Source organism: Diabrotica virgifera, chromosome 6, assembly GCF_917563875.1.
Source record: "Diabrotica virgifera virgifera chromosome 6, PGI_DIABVI_V3a".
NCBI lineage: Eukaryota > Metazoa > Arthropoda > Insecta > Coleoptera > Chrysomelidae > Diabrotica > Diabrotica virgifera.
Genome location: NC_065448.1, coordinates 223663169 through 223687189, shown reverse-complemented (window position 1 = coordinate 223687189; position 24021 = coordinate 223663169). Strand labels below are relative to the sequence as shown.

At 34.0% G+C, this 24021-nt stretch overlaps 1 protein-coding gene across 3 annotated transcripts in view; it reads left to right on the top strand.

Moving 5' to 3' along the window:
- Positions 1–24021, top strand: part of LOC126886753 (PH and SEC7 domain-containing protein) — a 347358-nt gene that overhangs the window by 302572 nt on the left and 20765 nt on the right. For all 3 annotated transcript variants that reach the window (XM_050653768.1, XM_050653769.1, XM_050653770.1), the window contains exons 14-16: positions 3684–3828; positions 5050–5193; positions 8208–8416. In XM_050653768.1, the coding sequence (XP_050509725.1) occupies positions 3684–3828; positions 5050–5193; positions 8208–8416 (498 nt within the window). The remainder of the gene's footprint in view (positions 1–3683; positions 3829–5049; positions 5194–8207; positions 8417–24021) is intronic.

Sequence of the window (24021 nt, the reverse complement as noted above, 5' to 3'; positions counted from 1 at the left end):
TACATTTTAATTCCTAAGAATAATGTATTGTTTAAAAATTATGCGAGCACTACACTCTCGGCGAAGTTACTTCGCCAAAGTTGACCGAAGTCCGAAGTACCGTCACTACACACTCGTTCTACTTCGCGAGGAACACATTCACGCCTGGCGATAAGGACTTCGTTCATTTGACTTGATCGTAGAGACCGCCACCGAATGGAAGGCACAGCAAAGTAGCATAAGGTGGCTGTCTACACTCTCGTACTTGTTGAACTTCGATTGACTTCTCCGAGAGTGTAGACGGCGTTTTACATAATGGAGATTTCGGTACTCACAATCATAACATGCCATACAAGAGTCTCAAGTATTCAAGTATAAACAATTATTATATTAGATGATGGTTGCAACATCGATTTCAAGCAGATCACTTACAGTTTTATGTAAATATTATCATCTAAATAACTATTCCCAAACTATAATAAAACTTAATTGTTTCATAAAATCTGATGTGGCACTTTCGTCCAGTTCTTTATTAGTAAATAAAATTTGAATTATGATTGTTTGTGTTAATTACTTCGCATATTATTTATAATAAACGTCCACGGACATCTTGGATATTAGTGCACCCTAACGTCCACTATACTACTCGCGAAGTCGATCGAAGTTCAGCGATTACGAGAGTGTAGACAGGCACTTTATGCGACTTCGCTTCACTTCGGCCTACTTCCATTCTGTGGCGGTTTCTGCGCCAGAGTCAAAGGAAACGAAGTCGGTATCGTCCCGCCTGAATGTGTTCCTCGCGAAGTTGAACGAGTGTGTAGTGATGGGTACTTTGGAGTTCGGTCAACTTTCCCGAAGTAACTTCGCGAGAGTATGGTGCTTGCGATTACATATGATTGGGATCGAAACTAGATAGACATCTCTGAAATTTTTTCTCTGAATTAATTATTTTTTCCAAAAGGTAACTTATTCGGTTTTTCACCGGTTATTGCTTTAAAAAGAAAAAACCGGTTATAACCGGGACAAAAAAACAACCGGTAAAACCGGTTGTTGCGAATTAAAAAAACCGGTTATACGTTATAACCGGCAGGTTTTTCCCATCCTTACCTTCCAGTTCTAGGTCATCGTTCCATTCTCTATGCAGATGCTCTTAACGACCGAAATGCTTCAGTCAAAGATTCTGTGGACCTACCTATGATGTCTATGTTATCTGCGTATCCGGCAATTTGTACTGATTTGTTAAAGACAGTACCGTTCGTAGTAATCTGGGACTCTCGAATTATTTTTTCCAAAACCAGGTTAAATAAGAGACACGATAGTCCATCACCACCCTGTCTTAGTCCATTTTTGAAATGGAAGGGTCTTGAGAAATCGTTTTGGATTTTTACCATGCTTTCTGCTCATGTGAGTGTAAGTTCAGTTAATTGGACAAGATGAAGCGGTATTTGAAATTCTACCATAGCAAGTAGAATTTTCTTCTTCTTCTTCTTCTTCTTCTTTTATATAGGCAGTGCAGTACTGCCTGTTTTTCTTCAACGGTGCCTTTCATTCTGCCCCTAAGTTGTCATTCTATCTTTTCCTTGGGCGTCCTATACTTCTCCTGCCTAACGGTGACTTGTCCCTGGCTATTCTTACTATCCTTGATTCAGACATCCTGCTTATGTGCTCATTCCACTCTTCTTTTCTGTTCTTTACCCAGGTATTTATATTGTCTACTCCACATATGCGTCTGATTTCCTCACTTCTTACCCTATCCTGTAGTCCTTTTCCAGCAATCCTTCTTAAGATCTTCATTTCGTTGGTTTCCAGATGTCTTCGTGTTTTGCTTGTATCAAGTAGAATTTTACCTCTATTAATTGAGTCGTATGCAGCTTTGAAGTCCACGAATATGTGGTGGATGTCGACGCCTAATTCTAGGAGTTTTTCAAGGATCTACCTCACTGTAAATATCTGGTCCGTTGTTGATTTATTAGGACGGAAACCGCACTGATATCCTCCCACTCAGGCGCGGATACAGCGGGTCCATGGACCCCCCTATTGTATTTAGTCTATAAGTGTTTTTTATTGTTTATTATTTTTTTCTGTTAACTCTAAACTTTAAGCCATCAGTACAACACTAAATTACACGACAACCGCTTCCAAAGAATTGAAAGAAGCCATATCTAATAAAACACCCTTCTCTGAAAAATAATCTGCAGGCGAATTTGTTTGGGTACCGGTGGAACAATAAACAACGGAAATATTTTTCTCAATTCAAAGAATAACAAAAATGATATTTTAAAATGCAAATACATTACACTGGGTATAAACCTTATCTCATGAAAAGTCACGTTTCAAATTTGCGATACAATAAAGATATAAAAATGTCTATTTTACTAGATAATCCATGCGTACCTACTACCCATTGATGGTAGAAAGGTTAATCTTTATGGTAAAGAACGACCAGTGAGATTAATAGTCGTGAATTCTATATCAATCCTTTTGATACCGTAGGTACCTGTGATTATATAGCGTATTTTATCCTTAGAGTAAGTGTGAGTTTTGTATGGCTAAATCTGGAAAATATAATATTTGATTTGAGGTAAGTCTGACCCCCCCCCCCCCACTATTACGAATTTCTAGATCCGCGCCTGCTCCCACTATACATTCGGCGTAGGGGAGGAGTCTTTTGTACAAGACGTTGGACAACACTTTAAAGTTCATACCAAACCCTTCTTTCAGAGCGTCAACGATAAAATGTCGAAATATACTAACCTAGAATGACAATTGTAATTTTACCCCTTGACATTGTGAAAGTACGCAACTATTCGTCAACCAATACATAATTTTCTGAGTTCTATATATAATAATCATGATAGAGAGAATTCGATAAACTATGATGCATTAAAGTAAGGGTTTGGTATTAACTTTATATGCCATGTTCTGGAGTGATGCCTCTATAATTATCACACACACACCATCATGTCTCTCTTTTTGTGTAGACGACACAGTACACCCAACTTCCAGTCTGTGGGTGTTTCTTTCTGTTGCCAGAATGCAGTTATCAGTTTATGCATGTGTTTCAAGAGGGTGTCGCCGTTTTTGAAAAGTTCGGCAGGGATATTAGCTGAACCGATGGCTTTATTATTTTTCAGTGTTAAGATGGCTTCTCTAATTTCTTCTTTTGTGGGGAGTTGCTGCCGATCATCTTCATTCATTTGAAACATGGGATCCTCCATCTCTCCATCTTCATGATTGCCATTAAGTAGTTCTTCAAAATGTTTCTCCCATCTGTTTAGTATCTGCTCCTTGTTACTAATTATAGAACCGTTCCTATCTTTACATGCTATTGTTCTGGGTTTCAAGTCTTTTCTGCAGCTGTTTATCTGTTGGTAGAATTTTCGAGAGTCTTTTCCATTGTGGTAGTTAACAACTTCGTGTTCGTATTGTTATTTCTTTTTTCTTCTAAACATTCTCTTTTCTTCTCTTCTAGGATTTTCATAATCTTCCAGAGTTGATCTCTTTATTCCACACATTTCTCTTCTACAGATAAATAAGTGAGAATTTAATCAATAAACCTGTGGGCAAATTTCGGCGTACCATTTTTAATGAATTTATAACAATTCTAGTGTAGTTCCAATTTTAGTGAAGTGTTGGGTATTTTATAATTAATAAAAAAAAACATGCGGAATTGAAGATAACTTAGAGGTTTTTGTATATTTTAGTGATTCAAAGGAATTGCAATCTTGGATAGACACGATCAATTTTGTGTGTGCCAGTTTTTCGGCGCCGCCTTTAGAAGCAGCAGTGGGATCTCAGAAGAAATTCCAGAGGCCGCTGCTACCGTGTAGTCATACTAAATTAACATTGGTAAGTTTCAGTTGTTATTGCGAAAGTTTCTTTATTACCACGACTGAATTAGAAATATAGCAACGTTGCACAGTGGTTCCAAAGGCTGAAAATGTGGTCATGAGGTAAAAAAGTCCCTATCTAGGGATTATCATTTTAAAGTTGTTTTCTCATACTATCGTAGAGTCGTAATACGCAGGTATAGGGATCCGACCGGATGTATTTTTATTCATAACTCAGGGTCAAGTGAGCCATGTACGACGTTATATTGGCTGGCAGTGAAAGTGAAAAGAACGCTTAAATTGAAATCACTATAAAACATTTTGTAGTTGTATCAATTTTATCGCTGTAAACCAGATTCTTTTTTTTTCAAGTATGTATTAATGTAATATATAAGTTGACTTAAGATTTGATATCAATAAATGCATAAAATTTATTAATTAATAAATAGTAAAAATATACTTGAAATAACCAAAATTTTGTAAATATACATTCAAAAAGTACAAATTTCTGCATAGTTCCGCAACTAACGATTATTAGTCTCAAAATATACAATAAGAAGATACATAATCACATTGCTTTAGCTGCCTTTAACCGTTGATTGAGGTATTGGGGGCTTTGGTATTGAGGTATTGGGGCTTTAACTGACTTTGCATTGCTGGTAGTTGTTTGAATACTAAAGTGTGAAATGATGCATATTACATTATTCTGCCGGTTGTTGAGTATGCATTGGCAGTTGTACATAAATAATAGGTTCTGAATATTATTATACCTTATACCTATGTTGTTGTGTTCAAAAATAAGTTGTATTCGTAAGCAGCAATTTCCAAAATCCATTCAAAAGTTTTATTATAATATTTAAAAAATATATGCATTTAAAATAAAATATTGTTTTTCAAAAATATGATGTCAGCTTTGTAATCAGCGACCTTAAATTATAAATTTAAAAAAAAAATATCGCGTTTTGATTGATGTTATTAATTTCTTTCCGTCATATGGGATCCGGCATTTTGTTTTAAAAAAATATCAGATTTGTAATCAGCAATGCCAAAAACCCTTAATTACGAAAGTAATTCTAGTATAGTACAGAAAGTAATAATAAAGTGTATGAACAATTATGCGATTTTAAAGGTTCATGATCACGTTTTCGGCATTTGGAACCACAGTACGTTGGTATAAAAATGTCAAATTTAACACCATAATCGTACTGTTGAATATATGTATGGGCTTTATTTGTTACAGAGAGAGCAATTAGCAGATCATGAGGAGAGAGTAATGAGACTGGGAGCTATGTTAGACGATCACCGGAGATCGCCACCGGAGAAAGGATCAAAATCGCAGGTCATTCAAAACTACAAAGAAAAGGAAGCTTACTTAACTTATGAAGTAAGTAAAAGAACATTTTAATTCAAGAATCTTGTTCACTGCCGTATTTGTTTCCGCTCCATAAGTGAGTACAGGTCCACTGGTCAAAGATATTTCTTTGGAGGCATATGGGTAGGTTCGGTTTAAATACATAGTTTAATTTATCAAACACTGCCTAGGCTAATAATTTCGACATAGGAGCTCACATGTCTGGTTATTTTTTCACAACGGAATTTCATGTTCTAAGTACTTATACGATGCAGTCTGCTCAATATCCCCTTTATCAACATCAATATTTAGATTTAGCAGTAGAATAGTCATTATTTGCGTCTTGTTCAGTTTAATCTTTAGTCCAACCTCCAAGGAAGCGTAATATTATATTTTTCCCATTAATATTGCATCATCCATACGATCGGCTATAAGGACGATATCATCTGCGAATCTCAAATGGCAGAGCTTCTCTCCATTTACATATGTTGATACCATACTCGTTCAGATCTGCCTGGTTACAAGTATGCCTTTCTGGCATTAATTCTGATACCTGGTTTGTGATTTTGGAAAGGGCCTTTTCTTGCCTCTCGTTAGCACTCTCTCTTCGCGATAAAAGGATTTGGTTTTAGGTTCTACCCTTAGTAATGGTTCCATCTTTGTTTCTTATTTTTACATTTTTCTGTTGCCTATCTTGTTCGTAATTCACCTCAAAACTTTTGTTTTCTTGAATTATTTTAGTTATTTCTCATATATTGATTTCTATTATGTCTTCACGAATTGATCTGTGTATCTACGTATTTATGAAATTTTTTTCATTATTGTTGGAGTCGTATTTTCCCATCAGCTGTCTTCTTTGGTATTTTGGTCTCGACGGTTGGACAGCACTCCCTTTTCATTTCTTTTAGTGCCTTTGATATCACATTATTTGCTTATACAACATCTTCTATTTCGTTTTCTAAGGGCCGGTTGTTCGAACGCTAATCAACAATGATCACTATCAAATATTTAATTACTGTCAATGTCATCTTTGATTGGGTTGCTGAAAACATAATTGATTATAATTATGAGATTAGTTAATCAATTAACATAACAATTATTAACATAACCGATTAACTAATTTCATAATTGTAATCCATAATTATGTTTTCAGCAACCCAAAAAAAGTTGACATTGACAGTTGGTGACAGTAATTAAATATTTGATAATGATCATTTTTGATTAGCGTTCGAACAACCGGCCCTTAGTCTTGTATATGGTTGGTTAGTGTATCTTCCTACAGGTCGTTGTTTTCTGGGGGAGTCCATCTCATCTTTCATGTTTTTAAGATCATCTTGCTTCTTTCCAATTTGACATTGAATCGTATCTTTGCTTGGATTAGTCTAATTTTTGACACTGCCATCTGGGCTTATCTATGTCCATTTATGCTGAGGCATTTTATCGAAAAAAAAAAGGTCATAATGGATAAATTTTCGTTGTGTAAGAAGTTGAGCAATCTTCGCCCTAGTTCATTTCTTTCGTCATATGCTACTTCTGCTACTTGCCCATTGCTACTTCTGTATATTGTTGTGTAATATGCTGAGTAGTATGTAATGCTGTTTTTAGGCCCTCATCAAATTCTTCAATTTCTCCATCCGTTGGATTACATACCTTAAAGTTGAGGTATACTCGTACAATCCTCGGGCATATGCTGTTAATTTCAGCTATATTTTGTGTGTGCTTTCTATGTATAATAAGTCTTACACCACCATTTGAAGTGTCTTCTCCTCATTTCATTGTTTTCAGCTCTTCCTCCTGTTCCATCACCTTCTGGTCTAAAATAAGAGTTCTAACATTGTATGAAGTCATATGCATTTGTCGTTCTTTATGGTAGCCTAATTTTTTCCGGGGATTCTTAGCACCTTCTCCAAATCCTTTTCCAACTGCTACATTGGTTGGGGGTGTTGGAGCCGACGGAGACTGAGGTCTCTTCAGTAGTTTCGTCTTTCAGGAAAAATAACTGTTGTGATTTTAAGCCTTTAAAATATCACTCTTGGCTAGTGCGTGTTGACTAGTAGTTGGTTTAGATGTGCAGGGAGGAAAGGGTGGAGATGAAAATACTTTGGGTTTGAACATGGTTTCTCCGGGGAAGGGAGGGTAAATCCATAAGTTCGCGTAGGCAGGTGTGCTATTCCTGAAAAATACGTCTGTCATATTCTCCCTATATATTCGCAAAATGTAGCTATAGCGATGACATTGCTACAAGACACCTTGCAGTATTGCCAAATGTATTTAAAATAAATTGAGGAGGCCAGACGTAAAAGGGTTTAAGTGCAGTTTTGATAGTTCTGAAATAATCAGCTTCAAAGTTGTTTGAGTCTTATAAATTCTAGAAGTCATTAAACTAAAATATTTCTATTGTACAATGTACTATAAAATGATAAAAATATACGGGTATATTATTACTATATCCTTCCTTTTTTTCAATTAATAAAAAAATGTACTTGAATCAGTACATGGTGTTGATAAATGTTACTGGTAAAACGGTTCAAGTGCAGATGTTAACTACATATTACTAATCATTTTTGTCCCAGCTGTTATCCACAGTATACTACAACTGGCACGTTGCATAATACTTAATTAGTCTTCAAAATTGGTCACAAATCTAATATTTATTTACCTGAAATTATTCCTGTATTAAAATGTGTTTACACATTACAGAATACTAAAAATAGTTTTGTGGTAAAATCGTTCAAGCGCACTTAAACCCGTTTATTACTATTTGTTTTTACAGAATACTAAAAATAGTTTTGTGGTAAAACGGTTCAAGCGCATGGTTAAATCTGTTTGCTACCAAAGCAAACTGCAATTGTTTTCAGTGAACTAAATGTAATGGCGACTGTAGAGCGAAATATGCTAAAATCATTTTACCACCAAGTTCTAATGCCATTTAGGTATGTGAATCTATACTTAGAGTAAAATTTTAAAAAAGTACACTTAAACCCTTTTACCTCTAACCCCCTCAATTATTTTCATGATCCTAACTAATGTTTTTTTGTGTGTTTTAGCTGAAGCGGTACAAAACTTATAGCCTCATGTTACGTTCCAAAATGTCACATTACCCGGAACTGACGGTCAGCCTGGTGGAGCACTCTATCGGCGAGGTGGACGAATCGTTGGCGGGAGCGACCGGACCGTCGGTGTGCTTGCTGGACAACACGGAGGGCGGCGTTGTCGCGCCGCCCCTGCCCGACCGACCGTCTCCCACTGTCAATAGGTACAGTTACAGACAGGCCATATACAATCGAAATTTGCTCAACGGGGACGTGGACGCGGGTTGAGGGATGTGCTCGTGCTGGTGGCATGCTTGGTTTTGAGATTTTTTTTTATTAATTTTATTTTTGTTTGGTTCTTTATTGGGGTGGACTTTGGTTCATTTTGCGTTTTTTTTTGGTAAAAGGGTAGATCGTAAATGTTGGTGTACACACGACTTATACACACGTATACACTTTTATAATTTTTACTAAAATCACTTTTTATCTTTTCTTTACTGGTAGGAAACCATTTTTTGTGGACCTCAAACGCAGTTTTTAGAGTCTAAAGTAAGTTACACAGTGGTCCGCTTGTTCTGGTCTCTAAATCAATAAAATACAGACAATATATTTACCAGATTGTCAATTTTAATTTTATATTTTAATGAGAAACACCATTTTCGGCAAAATAAAAAATAATTGACAGTTTATATTTTTTTAAATATTCCTCAAACGTAGTTTTCGATATAAAATTTTATATTTTAAAAATTCCATTTGATTATTTACATTTTCACTCATTGTAGTAGAAGCTAAGCAGCTTGAGCACACATTGACCTTTGACCTCCGTGTCTTGAACCGTACCTCAAATGTCACAAATTATGTGACATAATTTGCGATGTTTTGACATTTACGTGACATAATTTGCGACATTTTGACAGTTATGTGACATAATATGCTACATTTTGACATTTATGTGACATCATTTGCCACCTTTGACGTACGGTTCAAGCCGTGGAGGTTTGAACCTTCGACTCATTGTGCGTCTAATAGTCCAAGAGGTAGCGCTGAAAAATATCTTTGAATTTACTAAAGCTAGATTTTTCACAGTTGATTACTGTGATTGTGTAGAGAAATATACTGCGGTCGGTCAAGCGAAACGTAGAACAGGGTTTACTAAGAGGGTATCAAAGTTGCTTTCCTACGAAGGTAATTAAATCCATTTACTCAGGCTGAAAATCAGTACTCACATTCTAAATTGAATATAAATAAAAGTTATTATAGTCGGTCAGCTGTATGACGGGACAGAGCCGGTCGGTCGTCCCCAGTGAATGTACAGGGTTATTCACTATATTTTGACGCCCTTGTAAACTGCTTTATTTACAGAATTAGAAAAAAATGTAAAATTCAGAAGTTATTCGATTTTTAAATTATGATTTTTTGACATATATATCGTACTAGTGACGTCATCCATTTGGACGTGATGACGTAATCGACTATTTTTTAAATGGGAATAGGGGTCGAGTGCTAGCTTATTTGAAAGGTTATTCAATTCCCTTTTCAGTAATATAAACATTAACATGATTAATTATACAGGGTGTCCAAAATTTTTTTTTTAATTAAATCAATTGTTTAATTAATAATTCAAAATTTTTTTTTTGACACCCTGTATAAATAATGATCTTAATGTTTATAGTACTGTATATAGGATTGAATAACCTTTCAAATGAGCTAGCACTGCCCCTATTCTCATTTAAAAAAATAGTCGATTACGTCATCATTCCCAGATGGATGACGCCCCTAGTACGATATATATGTCAAAAAATCATAATTAAAAAATCGAATAACTTTTGTATTTTACATTTTTTTTTCTAATTCTGTGAATAAAGCAGTTTACAAGGGAGTCAAAATATAGTGAATAACCCTGTACATTCATTGGGGCTGACCGACCGGCTCTGTCCCGTCATACAGCTGACCGACTGTAATAACTTTTATTTATATTCAATTTAGAATGTGTGTACTGATTTTCAGCCTTAGTAAATGGATTTAATTACCTTCGTAGGAAAGCAACTTTGATACCCTCTCAGTAACCCCTGTTCTGCGTTTCGCTTGACCGACCGCAGTATGTTTCTCTACACAATCACAATAATCAACTGTCAAAAATTTAGCTTTAGTAAATTAAATTACTAGTACACATTAGAAGACCAACAATAAGCATTTTTTCAAGATTTTTTTCTCAGAACCTTTATTAAAAATTAACATAAACTTTTTTACATGTTAATATCGAACTCTTAGAGAATACAAAAAATATATCTTTTTTCGTTTAGGCACGTACACTAATACTGTAGAGATCGCCAAAGTCGAGGCCTCGAAAAAAAGTAGTTTAGTTCCGATGGAGGACAGTTAATCTCAGGATTGGGATCTCTGAAACAAAAAAATCGTATGGCATTTTAAAAAGGAATGTTTCTTACGTGACAATTTACTACCGTTAGTGAAAAATTCCGCAAAAAAAGATTTTACGGAAATTTGAAAAATTTTTGTGAAAAATTCGTCCGTTTTTCTTCAGTTTTTCATGGTTAAAAAATATTAATTTTTTATTTTTTGTTCAAATTGTGGTAAATTGTCACGTAAGAAACCTTCCTTTTTCAAATACCGTACGATTTTTTTGTTTCAGATATCCCAATCCTGAGATTAACTGTCCGCCATCATTTTTCGAGTCCTCGAGTTTTGCGCTCTCTACAATATTAATGTGCGTGCATAAATGAAAAAAGATATATTTTTTGTACTCTCTAAGAGTTATATATTAATATGTAAAAAGCTCTATGTTAATTTTTAATAAAGGTTCTGAAAAAAAAAAATTCTTAAAAAATATTATTATTTTTGGTCCTCTAAAGCAGCGGTTCTCAAACTTTTTTAGTCGCGGCACCCTTGTAGGGCTAAAAATATTTCGAGGCACAACAACCCTTGAAGCGATTTCGGAAACGACAAAAAATGAAAAAAAAATACAATTTTGAAGCTCATTTGATTTCAATATAAATTTTATTTCAGATCAATAAAATGAAGTACATTTGATATTCAAATATCCTTACTTAATGTGATGAATGAAACTGTTTCGATGATGTTTTCATTATATCTTGACCCCCTGATATCTTGGAATCTTTGTAAATTTGACCCCCAAATTCCTTGACGCTTGAAGTTTTCTTCTGTATTTGTTTCTAACGTAAGCACATGCGGAGAAAGAAGACTCACAGAGATCAGTCGATGTGAAACACACAAGTTTTTTTACTACAACCTTGCCAACATTATTTTCTGAATATACCTGCATCCAGAACTCTTCTTGGTTTCCTTCACGGCATTTGAGTTTTAAACTGCTATCTTCGCTGATCTCAAGTAGATTTTGAAAAACTTTATTTGTCATTCCCACAGGTTTATTTTTTGGGTCGCACGACAACGGGTCCATCATCCAGCTATATAAGTTATCTGAATCAATGTCAGGAAAATAGTTTACAATACTTTCTTCCAAACTTTGCAAATGAGCAATAACAATTTCAAAGAAGTTCGTTTGAGGATTGATTTTATTTGATATAACAACTTCCTGTAATCGAGAGACATTTGTGAGGTTCCTCTTTTCAACACATGCTTTGAAAAATGTAACTTTTTTTACGCAAGACTTTGATTTGATCTAATTGTGCTCCTCCTTTGCCTTGAAGCAAAGTGGTGGTTTTATTTATTATTTCGAAGATGTCTGAAAGGTATCCCAATTTTAGGAGCCAATTGACATCTTTTAATTCTTGGATGAAAGACTCCTCTGTAAATGTGATAATCAGTGGATCTTTTAGTTCAAATAGTCTCCCTAAAATTGTTCCCGTCGATAGCCACCGGACCTCTGTGTGGAGCAAAAGATTTAAGGAATCCGTACCAACCATACCCATATCTTCAGCGGTGAACTTTATAAGGCGTACTTAAAGCGGACGGCTCTTCACATGGTTAATTATTTTCACATAGGTAACCATCCAATAGGTCTTTCAAATCTTGCGGCATCTTTTCAATTGCCAAAGAATGGCTGTGTAAAATACAATGACTGCTGGAGGCATTGTCTGCCAATACCTTTATTCTAGACACCGCCTCTCTAATTTTACCAGCCATTGCAGCCGCTCCATCACTGCAAATATCCACACATTTACTCCACTCTATATCATTTTTTTTATATACTCGTGGATAGCCTTGAAAATTTCTTCACCAGTGGCATAACTTTTAAGCTCTTCACACATACGGAGTTCTTCTTCTATTTTCATCCCGAATGGAAACCTCACAAACACAAGCAGAACAGCAAGTCCAACAACGTCGGTACTTTCATCAAGCTGTAAACTGAAGAATTCACAAGTTTTTAATCTATTTATAAGCTCTCTCTCTACAAAGTCTGAAACAGTGTGAATTCTCTTGCTTATAATAGTGCTGTTTGAATCTACACATTATCAATCTTCTTGGTCATATCTGGACCTAACATGCATTGTACGACATCCTTCACGCAAGGTTTAATCAGTTCCTCGGAAATGGTATGGGGTTTTCCAGCTTTTACAATGTGCAAACCAACAATAAATGATGCTTCAGTGGCGTCTTCGTTTTCATTTTTGCAGACTCTTTCTATCATGCATGACCCTGCCTGAATAGATGAAGCACAACGTTTGAAGGTTTCTTCGGCCTCATCGGCTAAACCAGGATGATTAATTTCCAAATGTCTTTTTAATTTAGATAGAACCAAGCACCCATTAGCAACAATTTTATGACAATTAACTTGAATTAAAGCATTGGCCTTCTGATGCCTGTTCGTTGCCAACTTGAATAAAGCCATATAACGTGAGATAGCAAGGATCATACCTTCTTATTTTTCCCCGAATTTCTTTTTGGTAAGGAACCTCCTTTCCACGAATTGAGGGAGAACAACTTATATGAGCTGGACTCGAATGGATCTCGTGGATATTTGCATCTTCCCCATCTCTGCTAGTTGTCACTGAATCAGTTGATTCAGATGCTTCAGTGACTTTACTACATTTCCTTTTCAAAGACCCAGATTTCAGCCAATTTTCCATTATTCTGGAATAAAAAAAATGTCCCAAATAAAAGAGAGCAAAAAATTGCCAACAACGAAAGGTTTTTCCAACCGTAATAGTGCAATGCATATTTTATGGCAAAAATAGCAACAAAAGTACAGAATATTATACATATTAATTCCAATGAATATAATTACTTAGGTCGTCACTTTTCTTCTGCAGTTATATTCTAAAACTTCCACTTTGAAAATCTACCTCTAATTTTTATAAAACTCACTTATCGGCTGCAAGAATTAAACTGGAATTAATGCAGGTAGCAGTCGCGTAGGTCGAATTCGGCTGTTTGTTTCTCGGTCGCCATCGAGAATACACAAGTACAAATAGTCAGCATGTTTCGCTTGGACAGTGGCACAGCGGCCGTTTGTTCGACTTTTCTTACATGTTCCACGTCACCGCTGGCAAATGCTTGAGGCATCCTAGGGTGCCGCGTCACCCACTTTGAGAACCTCTGCTCTAAAGTGTACTAGTACCTTAAAAAACGTTACCTGCTAAGTGATATGATCATTATCAATAGCGCTACAACTCTTCGTGAGTCTTTGCCACGTTTACTATTTATTGCCTTCCATGTTTGTCGGCCCTGTGCCACTACTTCCCATTGTCTCACTCCCATTGTGATATGCTACTTGAAAATTTTATGGAATTTAGGTGGTCAATCTACCGTTAGATTCACTATCTGACCTACAAGACCTGATACATCTTTCTGTCCTTTCTTTTCCGTTCAATTTTATATGATCTGTGTTCTACTAGCATAACAAGCAAGTGCATTGTCGAAAACTACGTTTCCATGCATCCTTTTTAATCACCAAATAATTACAAAACAATAAAAGTGTTAATGCATTGCGCTTCCACTTATAGAACCGAATGCCAGAATTTTACAGCATCAACTGTGATTTAAAATATGAAAATATGAAAGATTTGATACAATTTTGATTATTTCCCCCTTAATTGTTATACTACGCAATTAATTTCTAGAAATTTATTATTTTACTCGATTTTCTTGTTCAGACTAGTTATAATTTTGCTGGGACGAGCTTTCAACTCCTTTTATGGAGTCGTCAGCTGCACTTGAAGAGAAAAAAAAATAAACAAATGAGACCTTGTTAAACCGTGGGATTCTAATAACTTAATTAACTGCATTGTATAACAAACATATCGATTGCGTCCACGTTAACCTAGTTATAATTAAGATTTTATACCTATAAAGACCCTATTATTTATCTTTATTCTGTAGTTAATCTTTATACATATATATTTTACATTTTTCCACTTTTTATATTATGTTTTTTTACATGTGGACACCAACATTTTTGAGTAATTCGCTTTAAACGCTAATCCATATAGTTATTTTTGTGGTACTTAGCAAAACGCGGTATTTGGTAATTATTGGCGGTAATTTACAAAAACAACTCTTTAGAGGCAGTTTTATTTTTGAAATTCTCTTTTCTTCTTGAAGTTTTCTCTTAGACTGAATTTTGTACACAAAAAATGTACAGCGGGTAAAATTTTGGTAAAAAGAGATTACTAATATATGTATTAGTCATAAATCCAAACAAAAGCAAATATTTAGCGAAGAAACCTAATAATTTTTATCATTCATTTATATGTTATTAAACAATTACCACATGTAGAATTCGTTTTTTTTTTCAAATCACTCTGTGATCTTTTATGTCACATTTATTTTATGGGAGAGTCCGTATTCTCCACTATATCTTAATATTGTAGGTATTCATTATTCTTTTTAAGTCTTCCAAGTTGTCGGCTATTATGACTGTATCGTCGGCATACCTAATGGTATTAATTAAACTTCATTCACTTTTATGCCGACTATCTCGTTTATCAAATCTTCTTGTATGATTTCTTCAGAATGCGCATTCAACAATGATGGCGACAGTATGTAACCTTGCCTGACCCCACTCCTTATCTCCATTCGTCTTTGTTATTTCGGGTCCCTCGTCTTTTCTCTGATTATCTTCATATATATATTTACCTGTCGCTGGTCATGGAAAAATTATTCCTCTATACAGGGTGTTTCATTAATAATTGTCCATATAGTAACTGGAGAAACCTTAGCACAAAATACGAAGATTTAAGCTAAAATACTTAAATAAAATGTGGTTCCTTACTGAGTTACAGGGTGTTTTATCTAAAAATTTAAAAACTATTTTTGCTCAGCATTTTAGAACTATTTGACGTATCCTTTTCATACTTGGCAAAAAGTGTGCCTACCATACACCCTATTAAATTATGATAAACAAACGTTTCTATCTACTACCAGAGGCGCACGAGAGGGCATAGTGAATGGTTGACCCTTCTTAAATTCTACGCCACTGGAGAAATTACTATTTTGGTGCCATTTTTAGATTCTCCAATACTTTATACGTAAATAACATACTCCTCATTCGTAACGATGAAGTCATTAGTTTTCGAGATATTTGAAGTTAAATATGAAACGGCACAGTTATTTTGATTAATTTATGATATGATTCATATGATTAAAATTTAAAAATTATTTGTGCCCAGTACTTTAAAACTACGTATTTGGCGTATCCTGATCATACTTGGCAGAAAATGTAGGTACTGTACACCCTACTAAATTAAGATAAATAAACGTTTCTAGCTACTACCAGAGGCGTACGACAGGAGATAGTGGCTGGTTGACCCTTCCCAAATTCAACGCCACTGACGAAATATCTATTTTAGTGTATTTTTTAAGTTTTCAATACTTTTTATGTAAATAATATACTCTTCATTCGTAACGATAAAATGATTAGTTTTCGAAATATTTGAAATTAAAAATGAAGCGACACAATACATTAATTAAAATAACCGTGTCGTTTCATTTTTAACTTCAAATATCTCGAAAACTAATGACTTTATTGTTACGAATGAAGAGTATAAATATTATTTTCATAGAAAGTATTGGAGAATCCAAAAATTGAACTAAAACAGCAATTACGCCAGTGGCCTAGAATTTGGAAAGGGTCAACCATTCACTTTCCTCCGTCGTACGCCTTTGGTAATAGACAGAAATGTTTGTTTAACACAGTTTAGTAGTTTGTACAGTACCTATACTTCCTGCCAGTTATGAAAAGGATACGTCGAATAGTTTTAAAATGCGGATCAAAAATAGTTTTTAAATTTTTAGATAAAATGCCCTGTAACTCAGTAAGGAACCACATTTTATTTAAGTGTTTTATGTTAAATCTTCGTATTTTGTGCTAAGGTTTCTCCAGTTAGTATATGGACAATTATTAATGAAGCACCCTGTATATTCTTTCGATCTTCTTAATTTCTGTTCCGTCTCTATTAAAATGTTTCCTCCTTGTTTGCCCAATAGTATTCAACTGAACAAATGTTTATAATTAAGGTTTCGACCGACTAATTACAATTTTTTTTTTAGTTTTGAGACTGATTAATGATTTACTCGCTCTTTACATTCCTGGACTTCGCCGAACACAACTGTATTGCATTTATTCTATTTTTAAAACGTGTTCAAAAATGAAACTGTCAAAGAGATGGGCCTTAATTGTTGTAATTGAGCTCTGTATGTTTTGGCTACCTGTACTTGACTTTTTAACTCCCGGTATGAATTCCCGATCATTTCTGAGAGATGCAAACATTTTGACAGGTATTTTATCGTGTTTTAAATGATTTTTTTCTATGTAGACATAAGGAAAGTTTGTTTTGTAGTTATAGGTTTACCTGTCAAAATATTTTAAGTCTCCTCATATTGCCTACATAGTTGTGTACCTTTCGTCTTCTGTACAGTCTCCGTTCGCCAGGATAGTACAACAAATATGACTTTTATGACAGGTGACAAATGACAAGTTTATCACGTGGGTTATCAAGTAAATAATACATTTCATTATGGGTAAAAGTAACGGATAAATGTTATAATTCTAATATTTTTGGTAAAAAAATTACACTTATTTGGAAGATCTCTTTAAACAATTGCAAAATGATATTTCAGTCCTTTACGATTCAAAACATTCCATTTTAACCTTTGCTTCCAACCCACTAGTGTGAAGTTTACTGGTCTTTTTCTTAGCCGTTTTTTATGTTATTAGAAAATGTTATTTTTTATGTTAGAAAAATATTATTGATTTATTGAGACAGTAAAGGACGATACAGTATTTGTTGTTCAAATGGTATCACGTGCTCATGAGACATAAAATTAAAGGTGTAAAATCAAAGTCGGCAATCTCCCATTTCCATAATTTTTGGAAACCCCGAAAAACTGTAGAAACTAGCAAAATTAAATTAACACAATAAAACTGATAAAGAATCATATAAAATGTGGTTTATGATCGGAGGTCCAGAAAGAGGAGCTTAAGAAATTATTTATTTTCTTTTTTTTTTAAATATTTTTGTTTGGAGATTGCCGCTTTTGTTTGCAACGCGTGGAGATTGACGGATATGAAAATGATCTATAAGGATATTATCAGTTTTGAAACTTAATTTACTTTCCGTGTCCGGAACACAAACAACTTTAAATTCTCTATTTCCAATGGTTGGCCGCATAGATGGCCCTGTCATTTGCTATAATTAAGTCTTCTTCTGTGCAGGTCTCCCTCATCTCTGCGCATGATAGTAGATGCCGGCTGGTTTGAACCGCGCCACAGTCGCAGGTATCGTCCTCCTGGTATCCCTATTTTTTCAGGTTACTAGCACAACGTGAAACGCCGGTTCTAAGTCTGTTTAGCGCTTTCCAAGTCGGATAAGGTAAATTGTGTCCAGCAGCCATTTCCTCTGAGGGAGGAAAATGAAACTTGCCATAGGTGTATTCGGCGCATCTCTGGCGCTTCGGGGATGGATCTTGATGTTTTCAGGAAGCTTTTCCGAGATCTTAGTCTGCTTGGCTGAGTTTGGTGCTAATATACGCCCGTCTCCTGCTTTTTTCGTTCTACCTCTGACGTGACCTTCCTCCTGATAGGTGGTGGAGCAATCACCTTCCTCCTGATAGTTGGTTGGGAAAATTCTCGGATAAATTTTTTTTAACTATGCGGCTGCAATGTGGTGACGCACCATTAGATGATTTTTGAGATCGTCTTAGTGTCCCCTTTTTTCAGTTAACGTATTGTAGCAAGTTTCCAGTTAAAATAAATCTTACGGTTCGGATTTATATAAGATTATATTTATTACAAGTCTACAAGTATTACAGTTTGGAATACTATCTTATAACTAACTAAAAATAACATCGTGTTCCGCTTAAATACATAATAACGTTATTCTGGAAAATTCTGGACTTGCCATCTCTATTCCACTGACATTCCTGCAATACATGGCCGGAGTGTGACGTCACGGCCAATTGCGGCTATATTCAGTGTTATGATCACTTTCCAAACAAATATTGTAAACACGTTGAAAAGATAGGATTTACCGAATCTAAAGACTTTTTAATTAGTATAAAGTTAAATAATTCAGTCTCCTAACGTTACTTCACCCATACATACATTTTATTGCTATTTATATAAAACATCATGCTTTATTATTTACATAACCTTGTAAAATTGTTATAGTGACTATAACAATACTTACATATTGCAAAAAACGGAAATATTCTCTGTAAAAACAATAAAAAATACAAATTTGACACGCAAAACAACGTTTGTGTGGAAATGTTTGGAAAAAATCTGACAATATGTCAATAAAAATTGACACTTTTACCTCATCACTCAGGCCGTGTATTTCTCGTCGCTTCGTGTTCCGTCTAGAGCTTTCTGTAAAGATCTGTCCATGTCGAGATGGAACCGTTATTTGCGGCAACTCTTTCGTTACAGTATGTTACTTTCCCAAAGAAACACCCTGTATAATAATAATTTGATTTAGTTGTGTGTAAATATAACGTAAAATTTTTAACGTACTCTGCCATTTAAAGTCATATTTGTTGTGCTTATCGAATTCCCAACCGTTTGTTGTATGCGAGGTTGCTGAAACTCTTTGAAAGAAGTAAGATCCTTAAGGATCAGGTTATGACTACATTCCAAACATAATCATATTATTGACTTTTTATCATTTTGACAAGACTTATTGCTGATGGTGATGTTACAGATGTTTTATAATGATAAGGGGTGGTTTAGAATCAGCCTTTTGAACGATTTTTCTTATATTTATTTATTATTATAACATGATACATTTATGATTAAATACGGTAGCTTTGAAAGGATTTTATTAATTTTTATCTAGAATGTACATAGTATACTTATTGGGAAAGACAGTATTATTTATCCGTATTCACACGTTGGCCGTCATCATGTTTACAATTTGTTGAAACCTTTCTCTATTTAGCGAAATAACTCTTCTATTGTCCTTTTCATGATCATTTTTCAGTGCGTAACAAATGATAGGAAAAAGGGTAAGTCCGTGATAATACACATTTATGACATTTATTCTAACATGACATTTTAGTTAAATCTGACAGTTGTCCCATTTTATTTTCAATTTGGAATAAAAACAAATCAAATGTGTTTCTTGCATTTATAAAATGGTATTTTCTTTGATTTGTATAGTCTTATAAATTATACAGATTATATTTGTAATATTATTATCTAATTAAAAAAAATTATTTTTTTATTATGGCGCCATCTATCGACAACTAGAATAACTAGAAGAAATGTTATAAAAATGTCACCGACGAAATGTAATCACCGACGTGCCTTTTTTTCTGTCACATACAATTTAATGCGTTAGAAAGAAATCGAAAACCTGTGACGCACTGAAAGATGATCATGAGAAATACTGTACTGTGGAACCACACCATTGTCTAATATTACGCAGCCACGAAAGATTCTTTCGACCAATCCATCTCTTTCCCTCCACTTTTCCTTGGGCTAAGTAGATAGTATTATAAGGCGAAGTAGATAGTATTTAGGTCCTCTAATTATGTCAGGAGTATTGTGTTTTTTCCTCCTTATGAAATTTATCAGCATACGTTCTGAATTCATCATTTTAAGAGCATCTTCATTGGAAGTGTACGAAACCCACCATATTTTTAGGATCCGTCGATTGCACCACAATTCGAATGCTTCTAATTTGTTAAACATTGTCGTTTTTAATGTCCATGTCTCGTAACCATACAATTAGGATCACACATAACATTTCAGGACTTTGTTGCGAATATGCCTCGACAGGTTTCTTTTAAGACTGGTTCCAGGTCATAAAAGCCTCACGTGATATTTTGATCCTTAATATTGTCTCGTATCTAATATTGTAGGTGTTTTTAAAGACTCACTTCCTCTAAAATCGAGTTTTGTATGTCGTACCAACATTCGTTGATGGTTCTGTTTTCGTTTGGTATATTTAGTCTAGTCACAACATAGAGGGCCCCGTGGGCACTTTTAGCTCGCCCCGATTTGATGGTGGTATTATAGGTTTTTTGGGTCGCTGAATCCAATGGAAGTGGTCTGGAAGCCCAAATATGGTGCGTTTAATTGTTATTAACAAATTATAGTAAAATTAGGTGTTCTTCAGGAATTATTAGAAGCCCTGTAAATAAATTGATAGTGTTAAGGTCTTCTCTGGTGTATTTTTGGTCGCTGAATCCAATGCGACTAGTCGCGATTACTCAAAATGTGTTCTTATTTTGTTAATAACAAAATAATTGTTTATTCGTCGAAAAGCTCGAAATGGGTTATCTACAGCAAGTTTGTAGTCTTTTTCATAGTATTTTTATACGCTAAATTGATTGTCACTAGTCGTGATAGCTTAAACCACGTTCCGACTTTGTTATTAATAAATTATTGCAAAAATAACGGTTTGTAGTACCTTTGTTTACTCACGGTTTTTGCTCTAAATTAAAAAAAAAAACCACTTCTAATGACCTGAAATTTGGCATGCACGTAGCGAACATGTCAAACAAAACAAGTGATATTGTGCCGATGTGTGCTTTTACCCTGGGGGTGGATAGATTTACCCTTTTAAAAAGAAACCTTTAAAATAAGTCCGGAATTGGATAAACTGATTAATTCTAAGCAACTTTTGTTCTATAGAGTTTTTCACTAAGTTAATACTTTTCGAGTTATTTGCGAGTGAATATGTTCATTTTTCAACAAAAATACCAACTAACTCGAAAAGTATCGACTTCGTGAAAAAACTGTATAGAACAAAAGTTGCTTAGAATTAATCAGTTTATCCACTTCCGGACTTATTTTAATGGTTTCTTTTCACCCCCGAAAAGGGGTGAAACTCACCCCCAGGGTAAAAGCAGACATAGGCACAATATCACTTGTTTTGTTTGGCATGTTAGCTACGTGTATGCCAAATTTCATGTCAATCCAAGTGGTTTTTTAAAAGTTAGAGCAAAAACCGTGAGTAAACGTACTAGGTCTGGATCCCGCGTATGAAAAAAAAGTTAATTAATAGCAAGCTGAAAATTTAAGACCTTAACACTATCAATTTATTTACAGGGCTTCTAATAATTCCTGAAAAACACCTAATTTTACCATAATTTGTTAATAACAATTAAACGCACCACATTTGGGCTTCCAGACCACTTCCATTGGATCCAGCGACCAAAAATACCTATAATACCACCATCAAATCGCGGCGAGCTAAAAGTACCAATGGGACCCCCTAAGTTGTGACTGGACTAATTTGTTATATTCTGTATTTTTCTATTTATCTGCTGTGATATGTGTTTTAGGGTTTCTAAAGGGGTCGAGATATATCTTACTAGGCTTAGTTGGCTGTGTTAATTTCTTTAATTTAATTTGTATTTTGGAGCAGAGTTAATTATGATTTGAGTGTATCTCAGCACCGGGATAAGTTTTTATATCTTTTATAATGTTTCGAAATCGGTGATTTATTGTATTACTTGATTCGATACTATTCTACCTTGTTGTGCATCTTGAGGGGTTCTCCACTTGTACAGACGCCCTTCTGGAAATTTAAACCAGATGTTTGCAATGACGAAGTCATTTTCCTGGCGGAATTCGATAAGACGCTCAGCTTTTTGATTTCTCTCTCCCAGGTTCAAGTTTTTCGACCTTAACTGCTTGTCTTACAGTCTTCTTGTTTTGTAAATGCTTGAATATCTACATGTTCTGTTAAAAACTGCTAAAATATATTTAGGGATGTAAAACAGTCTTTCTAATTATTTATAGAAAGAAAGAACTGATGTTGTTGCTATTTATTATTAACGACTTAATTTATTTATTATTAAAAATCAGTTCAAAAGGTTTCCTTGACACACCACTCCAAAAAGTATTAAGAAACTATTAAAAGTTTGTCTGTATCAAAATATTCTATCGCGGCAATCTTATTTGCTTAGATTGTTATTTTTCCTGTGTATATTTCCGATGTATTTCCCTGCCTAAATACAAATACTTTGTGATTATTATTACGGACGTTGCTCGATTATTTTTGCTTCACACTCTGAACAACAAATAAAAACTAAAAGGCGTCAAAATAATAATCACCTATTTTATTACAATCCACGTAAATCAAAATGTAATCCCGTACAGGTTGGAGCAAATTTTATATAGTTTAGGTGGAAACAAAATATATTCTTAAGAAAGTATATGATTTGTATAACGGGATCATTCTTTAAATAACGAAAAATTGGTCATTTTTGCACACAACTTACTGTTTTATCTGCTTCTGTTATTCTTGTTTTTTTGAAGTTTTTTACAATTTTTTTCTGTAAATTTGAAGGGAAAAACCTTCATTGGAGCCTTGTTAAATTAAATTTGACCCGTAATAATTATTATAAGAAACGTTTGAAAAACAAATTTTATAAAAAAATATTATTTGCATTATAAATAAACACTTTAAATACTTTATTTTGCAGGTAATTTATGTTACCAATTTAGCAAAAACAATTTGGTTGAAAAATATTCAATAGTTTATGAGAAATTTAATTTGTTTATTAAATGTTATCATTTTTTCAACTGCAAAAACGCGGTTGTTGCCCAAAGAGTATACACTTTTATGAGGTTTCATTTCTTTTGTTTTTATGTAAATTTTCGACAAATACATTGAGAACTCGCCATTTTGGAGGAGAGTTTAATTGAAATTTTGATTTTTGCAATTGAAGAAATAATTTATTGAATGAATTTAATAAATAAATCTGACTCATAAACTATTGAATATTTTTCGACTAATTTTTTTTGCTTTATATTTATAGCATATTATAGCGACTTTTCCTGCAAAATAAAATATTTATAATGCAAATAATATTTTTTTGTAAATTTGCTATTTACTTTGTTTGTAATTATTTAAATAAATTAAGGGTCAAATTTGATTTAGCATGTCTACAATGAAAGCCATGACCATAAATTACCGCAGCAGTAAAAATTAAACTGTACAAAAATGGCCTATTTTTTATTATTTAAATAATGATCCCGTTATATAAATCATCATACACTTTCTTGAAAATATCTTTTTTTTTTCACCTAAACTTTGATATAAAATTTGTTTCGACCTGTACCTAATTATATTTTGATTTTATTTTATTGGATCAGGCTATTTTACGACTTGTTATATTACAAATATTCGCAATAGGAATCAAAAATATGGCAAATAAACAGACGTTTTCCAATAATACGTATATTTACCATTTAGCATAGCTAACGTTTATTCAGAGAATTACTTTTTTTTCTATTCCAATAATTTTTTGTAGATTATTTTACCTTACTCTAAAATCGCTTCTAGGTGAGCATTTCGTAGAAAAGATATTTACTTTTTTTATGAAGGTCAATTAGCTTGGCTTAAAAAAAATTAAATCATAAAATATTGTACCATTA